This window comes from Nesoenas mayeri (assembly GCF_963082525.1).
Source record: "Nesoenas mayeri genome assembly, chromosome: 8".
Taxonomy (NCBI): Eukaryota; Metazoa; Chordata; class Aves; order Columbiformes; family Columbidae; genus Nesoenas; species Nesoenas mayeri.
In genome coordinates this window covers 33,282,966-33,298,371 of record NC_137554.1, presented here as the reverse complement: position 1 = coordinate 33,298,371, position 15,406 = coordinate 33,282,966, and the positions used below count along the sequence as shown (strand labels likewise).

At 47.7% G+C, this 15,406-nt stretch overlaps 1 protein-coding gene across 1 annotated transcript; it reads left to right on the top strand.

Moving 5' to 3' along the window:
• Window positions 1-265: 265 nt before the first annotated feature.
• Window positions 266-814, top strand: TMEM275 (transmembrane protein 275; the record flags this gene model as incomplete). Its single annotated transcript, XM_080348854.1, has 1 exon — window positions 266-814. The coding sequence occupies one exon, from the start codon at window positions 266-268 to the stop codon at window positions 812-814; it is 549 nt and encodes a 182-aa protein (XP_080204980.1).
• Window positions 815-15,406: the final 14,592 nt, after the last annotated feature.

Here is a 15,406-nt window from a genome sequence, read left to right as displayed (position 1 = left end):
CTGACTGCACATGACCACCAAGGACAGAGAGAGCCTAGACTTGAGAGCAGGCTTAGATTTGTACTTAGTTGTTGGTGCCAGCAAACCTGAAGATGCTGGTCACCTTGAATGGTGGTAGAAACGCATCTTTCCTTTGTTGCTCTAACACTTGCATGCTTTTCTGTTCCTCTGCAGGGATTTCAAGGCAGCAGGAGACCAGAGCTAACCTTCTCAACAAAGTGTACAACCCATGAGGACTGAAAAGACCTCTGAGACCCATCTCAATATGTTCAGTGAAAAGAGCAGTGCCTCTTTGTCCCAGAAACCCATCCAGAAAAAGACACGACCTCAGGGCCTCCCCTCCCCTGCTCTCTGCTGTGCTTGTGGACTTTGCATCATGCTGGCAGGGATCAACATCACTTTAGTGGGAGCATTTGCCTTTGGGACCTTTCTCCCCGTAAACAACCCTCCCATCATCATCGGACCCATCTTGCTGGTGGTGGCCTTCACATTCTTTGGTGCCTGCTGCATCTGCAGCCGGAGACCCCCAGCTCATGGGGCCAGGAAATCCAAGCCAGGTTCCAACATTGGGCTCATCAAACCTGGCAACACAGCATTTGAAATTGAAACTAGTGAGCACACGGTGCAGGATACCACCGCTGTTCAGCTGAGCCCTACAAATTCCCCCATCTCTTCGAAAAAGTCCACGCCAGTCCATGAGAACACAAAGACTTGCAAGCTCTTTACCATGGAAGGCAATGGGCCAGTGGCCAAGTACACCATAGGAGGAGAGGCGATCCAGCTCAACTTGCCCAGGGACCTGTCTGCATCCTAAACCCAGGCAGAGCTTTTGTTAGTAGCCAGCCAGATGCTGCAATGGGTGGGCTGGATAATCCATGATGTGCCATCGTTCAGAGGCATGGGGAAGGTGCTTGTGAAAAGCCAGCAGACAGACGGGTCTCTTTGAATCACTGTAAGGGATTGGATGCAACAGCAGAAAAATTCTGGATTTTTTTGCTGAAAGGAACACGCCCATTATACGGCTTTTAAAAGAAAATTGATCATGATGTTGCTGCGAAAAGGTGGCTCTCGCTTCCTGGGAATAGACTGATGTTTTTGAGGAGCAGATAGGAAGAGGGGAATAAATTAGTTTGTCTAGTGTAATATGGAAAGGTGGTGGCTGGAAGGAGGAGCTACATGAAGCTGAAAAATGACAGCTCTTTCTTCTCAGATGTGAAGAAATTCTTGAATGTAAAAGAATCAGGAACTCAGTATATTACAGCTTGCTGCCACTCAGTCACAAAAATATTTCTGCATTTTTAGTTCCAGGCTTTTTGGCGGTAGGGATGAAGTTATGTGTTTGCTATTGAAAAAGCAGTGTGAAACAACCTCCTCTGTATTGAAAATCCTTGCTCAATCTTGCCTTCATTTGGGTGACTTTACCACCCATTCTAAGAGACAACGGATCACAAGGATTGCAACTAGCATTGTTTTCTTCTTCTTGTTTTAATTGGGTTGGGCTGCAGCTGTGCTGCTCAGTACGATGTGTATCATGGAAGATTAGTCAGGCTGAATCTTTGGGGACAAGTTCTTGGGGTGACCAGAGATGGGCAAGAGCCTGCAAATGAAATCTGTGGGCCATGATAATGAACTGAGTGCTAGGCAGCTTCCTTTCCATCTTTTAATGGAAGGCTGGCCTGGGACATACATCAGCTTGGGGCACAGGGCAAATAACTGTATGGGCTTCAGGATAGCTGTGCTGCAAGGTGGTGACTGTATCTCCCTCCCTGATGTGTCTGCGAGATCCACCACAGAGAGCGGGCAATCAAGAGTGGATCTCCTTGCTAAAGGAAACTGGCTGCTCAATGTGTTTATGGGCCTGCAAAGCAATGGGATGATTTTGCAGAAGAGAATTTATCAAGAGCTTCAATGCAAAGATACCATGTCTGCCTCAGAAAGACCCTGATCGGATGAATTAATGCTGCAAAGGCTTAATGCTCCTCCCTGGGTGACCCAGGCTGGGTAGATGGTACTGTGCTAACGGGCCTTTGTTCTGGCTCCTGTAGGGGCTGTTCACATGTTTCGTGAGATGGGGCCAGTGTGGGCAAGGACAGCTGTGTTAGGCAGGACTAGTATGCGGGGAGGCAGCAGCAGGAGAATAGATTTTATGTAGGAACAGCTGCATAGATTCTCTGTTTATGGAAATCCTACATTTGAAATGGGACTCTTGGGACTTTGAGTGACTAGGAAATCATATGGACACACGAATGACCATACCAGATCATTTAAAAGGCCCAGCTAACCCAGCATCCCATTTCAGACAAGGTCTGGAGAAGAGCATACAGACTGGGCAAAACCAGGGTGTTGCTTGCCTAAAATGCTTTCCCAGCCCCCAATGCGCTATTGCTTAGGAGCTTCCTGAGCTGGAAGTAGTACCTGTACTTAGTAGCCTTGAATGAATTTCTTCTTCATGAAATAATCCATTTGCACCTAAATGTGTGTCAACATTCAACATTTGTGATCCTGCAGCAGGGAGTTGCACAGTTTAATGAGAAGCAGTAAAGTTCTCTGTCCTTGGCTTATTTTCATCCTGCACCCTACTAATTCCCTTTGATGGCCCGAGTTTCCTGGATCAGAAGGGCCAGCAAACAGTCTATGGCCTCCACACCGCTCAGGTTTCCTGGGGCCTTTCTCATGTTTCCTTCAGTCATCTCCTGTGGTACTTCACATCTCTCATAGACAGAGGGAGGTGATGCTTTCCATTCAGCTCAGCATCAGCAGTTTGCTAGGCTGAGAGCAACACAGCCTTGAGGCTTTAGTCAGCAGAGATGGGTGTGTGGAGAGGCAAGAGGGCTGAAGGGGAAATACTGGAAAAGAGGGAGAGGTTGTGGCATGGCCAAGGCTCCCCTGGGCCACTAGCAGACCTCTCCATGGCCAGGCTGTGAGGACTGTATGGCTGGTGTGCTGGGTTAAGTGATGGCATGTGGGTCATGGGGGAGCTGGAGAGAAAAGCCACGGTGCTGCACAGTCGGTGCATGAGGTGTCCTGGTTGCCTTGGGGAGCCACTCTGCAGCTGATGATCCCTTCATGAGCTTGGGTAGGATGAGGTTGAATTTCACGCCTTGATGAGAGGGAATCAAACAATCTGTCTTCATGTGGGTCCTCCTTTAGTGCTCCATCAGTTTGCTGCCTTGAACAGCTCCCTTCACATCAAGGAATTACATTGGTATGAATTTTATCAGGGCTGGTCTACTGGTTAGGAGGGGCAGAAGCAGGCTCGAGAGAAGGACGGTCATGTTGGCATGGAAAGATATGGGGTCAAGTCTTTGGTAAAACCTCCAAATCATTAATTGTGCTACTGCACAACTCCCTGCCTGTGTGAGAGGGGAAATACCTGCTCCCACCTCCACCTAAAGCTGCTTTAAAGATGAGCACAATGTTGTGTCTGGAGTGCTTGAAGGTGGATGGGTCTGTGTGGTCTGATCTCTGCATTATCTCCTTTAGAGCTCATTTTTTGTGGGTGAGCTCTGCCTGCAGCACCGGCTGCCCTTCGGCACCCAGAAGCTGCTGCGGTGAACAAAAGGTTCCCATGATTTTTGCCTGCTGGTGATTGCTGTAGCAATTAAACAGAAGAGCTCGCTGATGTAGGTTTGATTCCCAGCCTTCTGGCTCACAAGAGTTTTGGAATAGCACACGACAGGCTGGAGGTCCCTCAGAGGTATTACTCATGTGAATATGGTTACTGCAGCTCTTTTCTTTGAGTACTTGGAGCAAAAAATTTAGTAAAATCAAGTGGCAACTGTACAACTCCTTTCTCTACTCACTGAAAGCTTGAAAACCAAGTCTGGTGTGTGTGTACTGGCATCACTCTTCATTGCAGCTGCAATGTGAAATGCCACCAGTGATGGACAATGCAATGGCACATCCCATATCAGTTGGGATGGAATGGGTACAGAAGCTGGACTTGGAGGGTGGGCTGGTAGTTTAGTGTGGTTCACACTTGCGTTGTGGCATCGCAGCCAGTACAATACAGAGAACCCTGACACAGCCCTAGGACCTCGACATCCTGTGCTGCACACGCAGGTCACCGCAAAGCTGGTGTTGCTCTGGGAGCTGACGCCCTTGAGGCCTAAGAGATGACAACCAGCAGAGATGACACCTGGGCAAGCAGAGGTGTAGGACCAGTGAGATGCTGATCCCCTGGTGAGATGGGTCTGTACGCCAAGCCGTGACTCCAACCATCCACCTGCACAACAAGGTGGACGCGGGATCATCTGCTGCCTTCCAAAGCATGAATGCTTTCGCCTTTTTCTGTCTTTCAGGATTTCCGTGTCTGTCTCTCTGTCCGCCTCCGTGATCAGCCACGATTAATGTTGTTGTGAATCTTGTGCCTCCTTGTGTAGCAGGAGACAGGGAGAGTTTCTTGTGTTCTAAGTCAGAGTTTCTGGTGCGAGTCTTTTTTTTACAAATTACTGTTTATGTGTGTGCAATGTGGAATTTGGAAAAGACAGACCCATTAAAATAATTGCACTTGCTAAGCATGTGGATCACCTTCTCTTTCACTTTACCAACTTCTCCCCTACCCTGGGACTGTGTGTGCTCGAAGGCTGTCTGTATTCCTTTTGCCTTATGCTCCTCACTCTCCTGCTTGATTTCTAGACAGTGTAACCAGTTGCAAGGAAAAAACATCCCTAAGAGTTCATGTTGCCTCTTGAATGGCATTGTCCCTTGAAGCCCTGATTGCCTAAACACTAGTCCCACTGTGGACTCCCACTATCATCGCTTTGGCTAACATGGGAATAGTCCATTTTAGCCTTTTTCCTTACCTGTGTACATTAACCCCCAGCTGTGCACCTGAACAAGACAGATATGAATCTGTGGGCTGGGGTGCGTGAGGACTATGGGATGTTCTGAATTCAGCCTCTTCAGTGATGGAGGACTAGACTGGATTATTTTAACTGATCTTCCCCGGTCCTGGGTATAGATGACATTTATTTTATGGTGTGAGGAAGGGGCGGAAGCTGTATCTGGTTGTGTTTATGTCTGTCTAGGATTGGTGCCATCGCCTTTCTGTGCTCTTTTTGGGCTCAGCCCAGCATGTTCTCTTGGAGATGAGTCAAGGAGGGATAGCACAGTGAGAATAAAGAGGATCTGAGAGCCTTGCAAATTCACTTCGTCAAAGGGCTTCTCTCCCATGTACAGCCAAGTGATTTGAGATGAGAGGAAATCTCTCCATTCCAGGCAGGCTGGCTGGTTAAGGACCTGGGAAATGAGCTGGCTAAGAAGGTTCCACTGACAATGTGTGTAAAATGAAAACCTGCTCCCTTCAGAAAGGATTTTTTTCTTTTGGTCATTAGGAAGAAGTCCCTGGAAGGGCTTTTCTTTTTTAAAAGTGGGACCAGAGAGAAAAGCACAGAGGAGGGTTCGCTGAGCATCCACTGCTGCCCTCCTGGACCTGCGGAATTCCTGCCCGGCAGCTGCACAGCAATGAGCTGGACCATGAGCTTCTCTCTCCATCTGGAAAAATAGAACAGAAACATAATATGACATGTAATTAGCTTTTTCTATTTCCCAGCCCAAATTTATTTGTGGCTAGTTTAGCTGAGGTACCTTTCTGCCTCATGGAATTTTGTATCCCTGAAACATTCTAGATTTGTTGCGGATTTCCTAGAGCTTCCCTTTCATCGGGCTGAGCTGGCTGACCCCTTCCATCCTTCCCTCCTGTGAAATGCTCATCCTTCCCCAGGACCCCCCTGGCCCATTGCTCTGATTTTGGCTCAGAAGCTTCATGAATGCTCATGAGCTGCCATTTTTTTGCAGGACTCACAAGTCCACAGGAAAGGCACAAACTTTCCAGGTATCTTTTGTTGCAATAAATGAGGCATTTTTCCCTGAATAAGTCCTGGAAGAGGAAAAAAAAAGTGCATGAAAGAGCAAAAATATCCATGAAAATGTGAAGTTTCCATTTGCAAAGTCCCTCTGTAAAATGTGCCTTTTTGTTTTGTTTTGTTTTATGTCACTAGTCTCCAGTGAATCCTTAGCAAATGTGCTCAACTTATGGGTCGAAAGGCCAGTTTTCTCCAGCTTTCAGATGTTGTCAGGTCAGTGGAGCTTTCAGCATCCATTGGAGAGACCCTCAGACACTGCCAGCTGCCCCACTACAACATGCTCTAGGAGAGGTTGTACATTTGTTTTCTAAAACTCCTGGCTATCAGAGTGATAACCCCAAAGAATTCCTTGTTTGGGATGCCCTCAGAGTAACACCCTTCCCATGTCCCCAGGGTGATGTGAAGCCACAGCAGATGCTCATCATCTGCAGCAGCACCTGCCTCTGGATGGACCAAGGGTATGGAGCATCTCTCCTGACGTTGTCTTACACTGTTTGTTCTCTCACACTTCCTAGGGAAGACGCGAGCTTAACTTTTTCCATTTTAACATTTAAAATTTAATGAAATATAACAAGGGAAAGTGTAGAGTCTTGCATCCGGGTAGGAACAACCCCAGGTTCCAGTATAAGTTGGGGGATGACCTATTAGAGAGCAGTGTAGGGGAATGGGACCTGGGGGTCCTGGGGACAGCAGGATGACCATGAGCCAGCACTGGCCCCTTGTGGCCAGGAAGCCAATGGTACCTGGGGTGGGTTAGAAGGGGGTGGTCAGTAGGTCAGAGAGGTTCTCCTGCCCCTCTGCTCTGCCCTGGGGAGACCACACCTGGAATCTTGTGTCCAGTTGTGGCCCCTCAGTTCCAGCAGGACAGGGAACTGCTGCAGAGAGTCCAGTGCAGCCACCAAGATGCTGAAGGGAGTGGAGCATCTCCCGTGTGAGGAAAGGCTGAGGGAGCTGGGGCTCTGGAGCTGGACAAGAGGACACTGAGGGGTGATCTCTTTAATGTTTACAAATATGTGAAGGGTGAGTGTCAGGAGGATGGAGCCAGGCTCTTCTCGGTGACAACCAATGATAGGACAAGGGGTAATGAGTGCAAACTGGAACACAAGAGGTTCCACTTAAATTTGAGAAGAAGCTTCTTCATGGTGAGGGTGGCAGAGCCTGGCCCAGGCTGCCCAGAGGGGTTGTGGAGTCTCCTCCTCTGCAGACATTCAAACCCACCTGGACACCTTCCTGTGTAACCTCATCTGGGTGTTCCTGCTCCATGGGGGGATTGCACTGAGTGAGCTTTCCAGGTCCCTTCCAATCCCTGACATTCTGCGATTCTGTGATTCTGTAACACCAATTTAAAATTCTTGGAGATTGGCTTCACACAGTGGTGGCCAGTTTGGGGACTTCTGCCGTGCCAGCTGCCCCCGCTGCTGACCCAGGGAGTTCCAACAAGGAGGGGACCATTGCTCACCCAGGTTCAGTGTGCCACCAGGCTGCAGAAGACAGCTGGACCATCAGGGCTGGCCAGCAAGGATTGCTCCATACAGGCTCGTTTCCATGGCTTCATTCATTCTAATTTACAAATTCTGCAGAGAGGCGATCTCACTGTTTCCATCAGCAGATCTCCTGCTACTTGTTATCACTCGCAGTCTCTCTCTGTGGGACCTGCACACACCGACATGGCTTTAAATTCTTGGAGCACAGAGGGTGTCAGACCTGAGAGGACAGATTATGTTTTTCAAGGCGTCTTTGCATACAAAGAGTCCACAGCAGTTTTTCCAGGGAGCACATATTCATTGGGAAATTCTGATTTCTTGAAATAGGTCTGTCCTGAGAAGACACTGGTTCTCATAATGCTTTTGCCAGGAAAAAAATTTCCCAGGTTCCAGATGAAATTTCTGATCTGAACGCTTGAGAATTGCTCCATTATCCAATCCTCCAGGCACCCCTAATAGGAGACCTTGCTGGGCTCTTTCTCCAAAGAGAATCAAACTTCAGCGGCAGCTTCGGGGCTACAGCCCCTTACCAGACCCTGCTTTCGATAAAGTCCAGAAAACCAGATCTCTCTGCTGCAGATCTGTGTACCCTCCCAAATCTATGGCAGGAGGTTTCTCCTGCTGGAGTTTCTGGCATCAATCTGCTGTGACAGTGCACACAGCTTCATATGTAGCTTTCTGACCTGCTGCCAGATGGATATTTGATGAAGTTTGCTGTAAAATCAGGCAGAAAAATGATTTGTTTTGCTGGCACATAGGTTGAAATAATGCTGCTTTGGGAGCCAAATCCTCCTCTGTTGTTATCTTGGTGTGAGAAATCAGTATGATCCATGGTTCATCTTTTATCTCCGGCTGAGCCAGGCAAACACGATGCTGTCATTAGGAGCTGATCCTCCCTTTCCTTGTGTGAGTGGCTGGTGTTTTGTCCCATTTGTCTCTGTGACTTCACACTCTCTATTCAGAGGCAGATTTTTCATGCGAGAAGGACGTGATGCTGGTAAACCCAATGTGTCTGGCTTCTGCAGCCTCCATAGGGGTGGGCACATTGCTGCTGCATGTGCCCCATGGCTGATGTGCAAATAAGCAGCCAGCTTTGGTTTCTGGGCTGGGAACCATTCACAGGACCACTGAGTTCACAGGAGAACAATAACCTTTGCCTGGCAATTGCAGCTGCACCTGTGAGGAGCAGAGGTGTTTGCTATGGGGAGGAAAATCCAGGTAGCAAAGCATGAGGAGCTCCTGAGGCTGCCCTCCCAGCTCCATGCTGCATGGTGGTCTCCAAATGGCTTTTCTTTCTTATCCTTCATCTGAAAACACTGACCAGCCCTGAAGCCACGGCAAATTTTTTCTGTATCCATGCTGGATAAACCTTTTTTCATGGCTATAAATCCCTGGAGATCCCTCTGAATGTGGTGCTACCCCACAGTGATGACCAGTGGTCTCATCCATGCCTCTGGTGCTTTGCTGTGTAGGTGTGAGATGGTCTCTGGAGACAGCAGGTAAGAAAGGAAACTGAGGCACAGACCCGAAAAGGCGGTAGCTCAGATCAAAGCATTAATCTTGCTTTTCCCAGGGAAAACCAAAACCAAACATCTCTTGGCATCTGTAGCATCCCGGGGCAAGGATTTTCATGACTTAAGGCTGTGTTGTGTGGAGACCCACCTGCTCACGTGTGCTGGCTTCATTTAAAACAGAGGGAGGAAAAAACCACCTCTTTTCTTGATTAAACCTCAAAACACACCTTTTGGGTGTGCCAGATTTGGAGACTCAATAAAGAACTGTAGATTCCCTTGTTCAGGCCAGTGATCTCCGAGGGCCAGAAATGCAGAGCCTGGTTTTCTCTGCAGAGAACTGAGCGATGAACTTACTGAATGAATCTGTCGGCTGTTGTTTCCCTCACATGATGCATTTCTTTGGCATAACACTGAATTTCCCAGCAGCTCTGGGCTACATATATTTTCACAGAGCCTCATTAAAAACATAGCTTCAGTTCAGAAAATCACATTTGTTCTAAATAAGAGCTGTCTGCTGGGAGAATTAATTCCTCTGGCTTAAGTCACCTCCATGGAAGTGTTGCTGTTGTCTTCGATTTTATGGCTCAAATGATTATGCTTTTCCAACACCCAAGAATAACAAGATTAGGGAATTTGTGGCAATGAAAGCAAAGAGGAGGAACTAGCTAAGAAACAGAAAAAAAAGAAGAGAAATTGAATTTTCCTATTAAAAGAAAAGGAAATGGTTATTTCACTGAAACAATTTTGCTTTTGGGAAATAACAGCAGGGAAAACTCCCTGCTTGAACCAAAGAGAAATTGAATTTTCCTATTAAAAGAAAAGGAAATGGCTATTTCACAGAAATGGGTTTTCTTTCAGGAAATAACAGCAGGGAAAAATCCCTGCTTGAATCAAAGTCTCTTAATGAACTTACCAACTTCATTGTCACATTCAAAAAGCTTTGTGATCCTTAGATATACTATTTAAAGCTAATTTGGGAAGCATTAAATCCAGTCCTGTGAATTATAAATTAATGGAAAAATAAGAGTAAATTGGCAGGAACTGAGGTCAAACGCGCAGCTGGTGTAACTGCAAAGTACCACAGTGGAGGTACAAATGTCTCCTGCTCCTCATTTCTGGCCAGACCTTTCCATAGGGTTCCACATCCTTGTTTGGAATAGATGAGGGGTCCCAGGTGGTTTTCTGCCATCTAGAAGATGAGCGGAACCACTGGCAAAAATTGTTTCAGAGGGTTTGGTCCGTGTTTGAAGATGATCTTGTGATCAGAAGCATCCAGAGATGACAATTACCATCCACCCATCAGCGAGGCACTGGGCATCCCTCTGACCCTGTGCTGCTGGGGGGAGAAATCCAGGGAAGAGGCTCAAACTGGTGCATTTTCCCTGACGATTTAGGCAAGGTAAGTGTGAACCTGTGGGCTCCTCACAGGGCATGGCTGGTGGAGCAGCACTGCAGGGGGCAGGGGAGGTGGGGAGCTGCAGGACCACGCTGAAATTGAGAATGCTGAGAGTCTGTCAATTGGGAATGCAAATATTCTGAGATGGGGATGATGGCTGCACATATGTCTGCACCCCACACTCCTACTGTCAGCCAGCTGACTTTCCTCTGCAAGGCCAGGGAGGCGAAACCACTAAAGGGAAAGGCTCTTCTTTCGTGACATCGGGAGCACTTTAGCAGGGCTGACACTTGCAACATCATTAGGCTTTAATGTTTCTGTTATTTGTGCTGTCAATTCTCTTAATGGCGCTTCAGCAGCATGGAGTGGAGTGAGTCATAAAAGTAATTATTAACTAGGCTATAGCACTGAAAAGGCATTCAAAGTTCAATTCAGCGCCAGCCCTGGTCGATGTGGATGGTGTACATTTGTTAATGAGCAGGTGCAAAGTGCGTTTGCTGTGGAGAGAAAAGAAGAAAGGCCATTCAGTGTGGAATATTTTGCCTGATTATCTTCACAGGGAAATGCATGTCAGCAGGTGGAGAGAGTGAATGGTTTATGTCTTGCTCCCCAAGTTTTTAAGAGTACTTAAAACTCAGGCACTCTGGAGTTTATTACCTCATGCCCAGATGGACTCAGAGGTGTTAGGAGCTGCGTGTATGAGGAATGGCAGGAATCTGTGGCTGCCACTGAGACCTGAGAGTCTGAGTAGAAACAAACAGGCAAAAGGGTGGGAGAAATGAGTGAACATTCCCATTGCGGAGCGAGGGAAATGGATGTACTGGGAGGTCAAGTGATGTGACTAAGGTCACATTAAGGGTTGGGTGGCAGAGGAGAAAATGGTGCTTAGATTCACTGCGTCTTGTTGGTGTGACTTACTCACCAGACCTTCCTTTTACCTGGATGTGCTTTCTGCTGGAGGCACACATCACCTTTCCAGACAGATTTTTAGCTGCGGTGACAAGGATACATTAACCCCCTCCCAGGTGTCTGTCCTTCCTCTGCCGGAGGTTCCACCCAGGGCCAGAGATGGTGGAGGAACACTGAGCTAGCAGCTCCTGATTCCCATCAAAGGCAAGAAAGCAAGTCCCAGGGAGGAGCAGGTACCGGCTGTATCAAAGCTATTGCTGCTGGCAGTGTTCTCAGGCAGGGCAGGTCGCTCTCTGCTACAAGGTTGTATTTACTCCATAAGATTATTGCTTAGCTCCCACTGGGTAGCTCTGCTGAGCTGATAATTGTCCATCAAGCAAATGGCAGAGCAAAAGCTCACACCAACAGCGATGGAGTCCAGACTACCCAGATGTGTTTGTGCAGGGCTTTCATATTTTGTTGTTTTCCTTGTTATGTGGAAAGGGGTTTGTTTTAATCAGACACCAGGAAACGCGTTTCTGAAGGTAGGAAGATGATATTTGCTGAGCTGGGCAGCAGCCACCTGGAATAGCAATTACAGACCCTGCAAGTACGGCAAGAGTCTGGGCAAGCGAGAGGATCCAAGGTAGCTGGTTTGCATTTTATGAGCATGGATCTGTGTTAATAACAGGGAAGAGCTGGTCTGAGGAGGTGATGGACTGCCTAGAGTGAAAAAAAAGCAGTGATTTATCTTATATTATAATCTGTGAAGCAAAACTGAAGGAAGGTGACGGTGATGGGATAGAAGCTCATTTGCATCAAGCCATGAGCAGTTGCCTGATGGACAGACTCCATCCCCATGGCCAGAGGCGTGTGATGACGAGCTCATGTGTCCCATGGGAGCAGAGCTGTGGCAGACAGCACATGGCTAGGGTGGGACAGCCTTCCCCAGGGCCTCGGTGAGGCTGTGATCCCACCCTGGGGTTCTTGCGCATCCCATGGCATATAGGGAGGATCTGAGGGCCCCTTTAGTGTCAAGGAGTCAACATATTATAATTGGACCTGCTTTAGTGACAAGTTCTAGACAAGCTCTGAGCAAGGCTTCACATTTCAGCTTCATGGTTTATGGAGACTGCAGTGATAACCATGCTTCTAAGTGGAAATAGCTGTGCAGGTTTCTCAGATTATTTCCATTCAGACTGACACCCCCAGCTGCCCCCAAAAGCCAAGTTCCACAGTAGCAAAAAACCCCCCCCCAAAACCCAAAACATAATAGTCTCGGCTTTAATTAACTTCCTACATCAAGAGCCACTTTGGCTATAACAGGTGGGTGGTTTTCAGATACACTATTTATCAGCTCCCTAAATGGAATCAGAGTGAGTTTGATGCAATTAGGCGGTAAGCAGCACAAGATAGTACCACACAGCCTACGTGCAGCTCTTCTCTGTTCAGATTTGCCTTGGAGGAGCTGACTCCATCCTACACCATGCAAACCTGTCCCCACTGCAGACAGGCCATCCTTCCCCACAGCCACCTGTTTAATGCTGAATTCATTTGCATTTCTTTTATGGGCTTGTGTTTTCTTCAGCAGACAGGGTATGAATTATTGCCTGCTCTGCTTCTCTGTTTAGGAGGTTACAAGGGCCCAGTTAAACAGAAAAAATATATGCAAAATGAAAGATGACTTTCCATTTCATCAATACACCAGACAGAAAGAGAGGAGCTTTTCCATCAGTGCCTACAAAGCTTTTTGCCCTGAGTTCAGTGTTTATATGAAATTATCATCAAGCCATAAATTTAACTGAAAACTGACAGTCTGAATGACAGACTTCCCAACAGTCATCATATGAAATAGATGCCATTCAGGTGAGTACTGGCTGTGCATTAGGATGTGGGTTTTATCCGGAACAGCAGGCTGATTGATGAGGATGTGTCAACAGCAGGAGTGTTGTCTGCTTGAGTGATGAGGCGCCTGAAAGCAGTGGCTGGTGTTTGATGGATGCCAGAGATCAGATCCTGAGCAAGAAGAGTGGGTCAGGTGGGACCCAAGCAAGGGGACACTCAGTGCTGCTGGAGATGCACTGGAAGAAGAGCCAAAAGACAGCAGGCACAGCCAAGGGGCTGGAATTGGGTTTGGGGCTGGGGATTACACCAGCAGGTGTCCCAGGAGCTACTTTGCTGATTAGGTGGAGTGTTTTCTGCTGCCTTTGGTATGCCAGGTGGGGAGTGTACTCCAAGAGGACCACTTGGGGTGGGTGCTGCCAAGGTTTGCTTTGAGTAGTTTGAGCAGAGGTTAAAAGCAGATGCAGAGCAGGTTAGAGGACTGGGATTGTTTTGGCACTGGATACAGTGGTGCTTGCAGCAGCAACTGTGACCACCAGTGCCTGGGAGATGCTGTGATGCCACTGAGGCAGTGAAGGCAAACCTGCACTGTGCTGGTGTTTGGCAGGGAAAGCCAACCTTGAACAGGGGTCTCATTTCCCACTGAATTGCTGCTTTGCACCAGATAAAACCAGATTACCACCCCTACAGCTGCTGTGCTGCCAGCCTGGCCATTCTGCCCCTTCCTGGGTGCCCGTGCAGAGTCCCCATGTGTCACCCTTTTGTCCTCTGTACCTGCTTTGTTCTCCTCAACCCACAGCTCTGGGGACCTGCCATGGACTTTTAAGTCAGCGCACTGCTCTCTGCCTCTTCCCCCGCTCCCCCCTTGTATTTTTTCCTCTCTTGGCTGTATCAGCCAGTCTAATAAAAGATATTGCCTCTCCCTATAAACCTTGCCTCTAGAGACTTAACCGCACCGAGGTTGCTATAACAACAACCGAGCTTTTCACCAGCAAGAAGCAGAGGAAAAAGGTACTGGGAAGACCGAGCAAGAGCTCAGCAGAGACCCTTCCATCACGTTATCCTTGTGAGGGCAGCACCTGGGAAAAGGCAGAGAAACACGAAGAAGGAGCATCTCTTAGGGAAGGAGGTATTGGAATCCTGACTCTGCTTGGGATGTGCTGTAGGAGCCTCCACGCCGTGCACGCAGGGCAGATCTCCTGGGTGAATGTTTGCCTTGTTTGGGTTAAAACCCACCTGTTGCTGCTGCACAGAAAGGCACCGGGTTTAGCATCACCTGCGCTTCACCCCCCAGTTACTGAGCTGCTCCCATGACCCATTTGTGGGGCAAAATTCCCATCCTGTCCAGGAAGGAGATTCTGATTAGGTCTTGGGGTGAACTAGGCACTTCCAGAGGGTAAATGGTTGACCTGCCCACTTCTGGTTGCAACTCTCCAGGAAAAGTCTTCCCCTGCCCTTGGGCACAGCTCGTGTCAGCATCAACAGAGGGGCTGCTGTGGTTTTTTGGGCTGGAAAGTGCCAGAGAGGGCTCAGGTGAGGGGAAGGAGGTGGAAACTGCTGGCAGGAGCATGCAGATGCTTGTAGAGGATGCTTCTGCTAGGAAATGATCACTTATAAGGACAAAAAAAGTGGTAGGAAAGCTTATCTGGAGTAGCTATAGATACCTACAGGGACACTCTTCTCCATCCTTTTCTGTTCTTTTCAGCTGTTTGCAAATGCCACAGTGAAGCTCTTCTAACTCCTTCAGCTGGGGGTTTATTTGAACCAAATCTTCATTTTTCCCTCCCAAGTTAAGGATTAGGGGCTCTGAATTGTTAAACAGCTGAGGATTGCCAAGAATAGAGAGTTTGCTAAGCACTCTGAGAGCTGGGCATTAGAGAAAGTTAAATTATTATTCTCAGATCCACTGCAGAGCTGAATATTTATGGCTCAATCTAGTTTTCCAGAGTCTCATAATTTCTTATGCCAACTGTACTTTATAGAAATGTCCACAGGGAAGGAATTGACTTTTGTCCCAGGCCCAAACGAAACAAGCTCAAGCAGTGATTATTTGCGTTTTGAAGCAGTCAGATAATTTAATCTCAACATCTATCGATTCTCTTCTGCACCGGAATCCTATGGCTAAACATCTGCAAGGCAATTAATAGCCTAGAGTACAAATTCATTACAGATTTATCAATAGGTATAGAGTTTTAGACTGAGAAAAAATAGTTTTTAATCTGCTTACTTTGGGGTAACAAAAAAGAAATGCAACTTCATGCAGCTGAAGGTACATCTAAGGACATGAGAAAACCACTTGTTGCTGGAGTGGTTTGAATGGCTGATCCATTTAGAATCATAGAACAGTTTGGGTTGGAAGGGACCTTCACAGGTCGTCTAATCCAACCCCACCGCAATGAGCATTTCAACCCATGC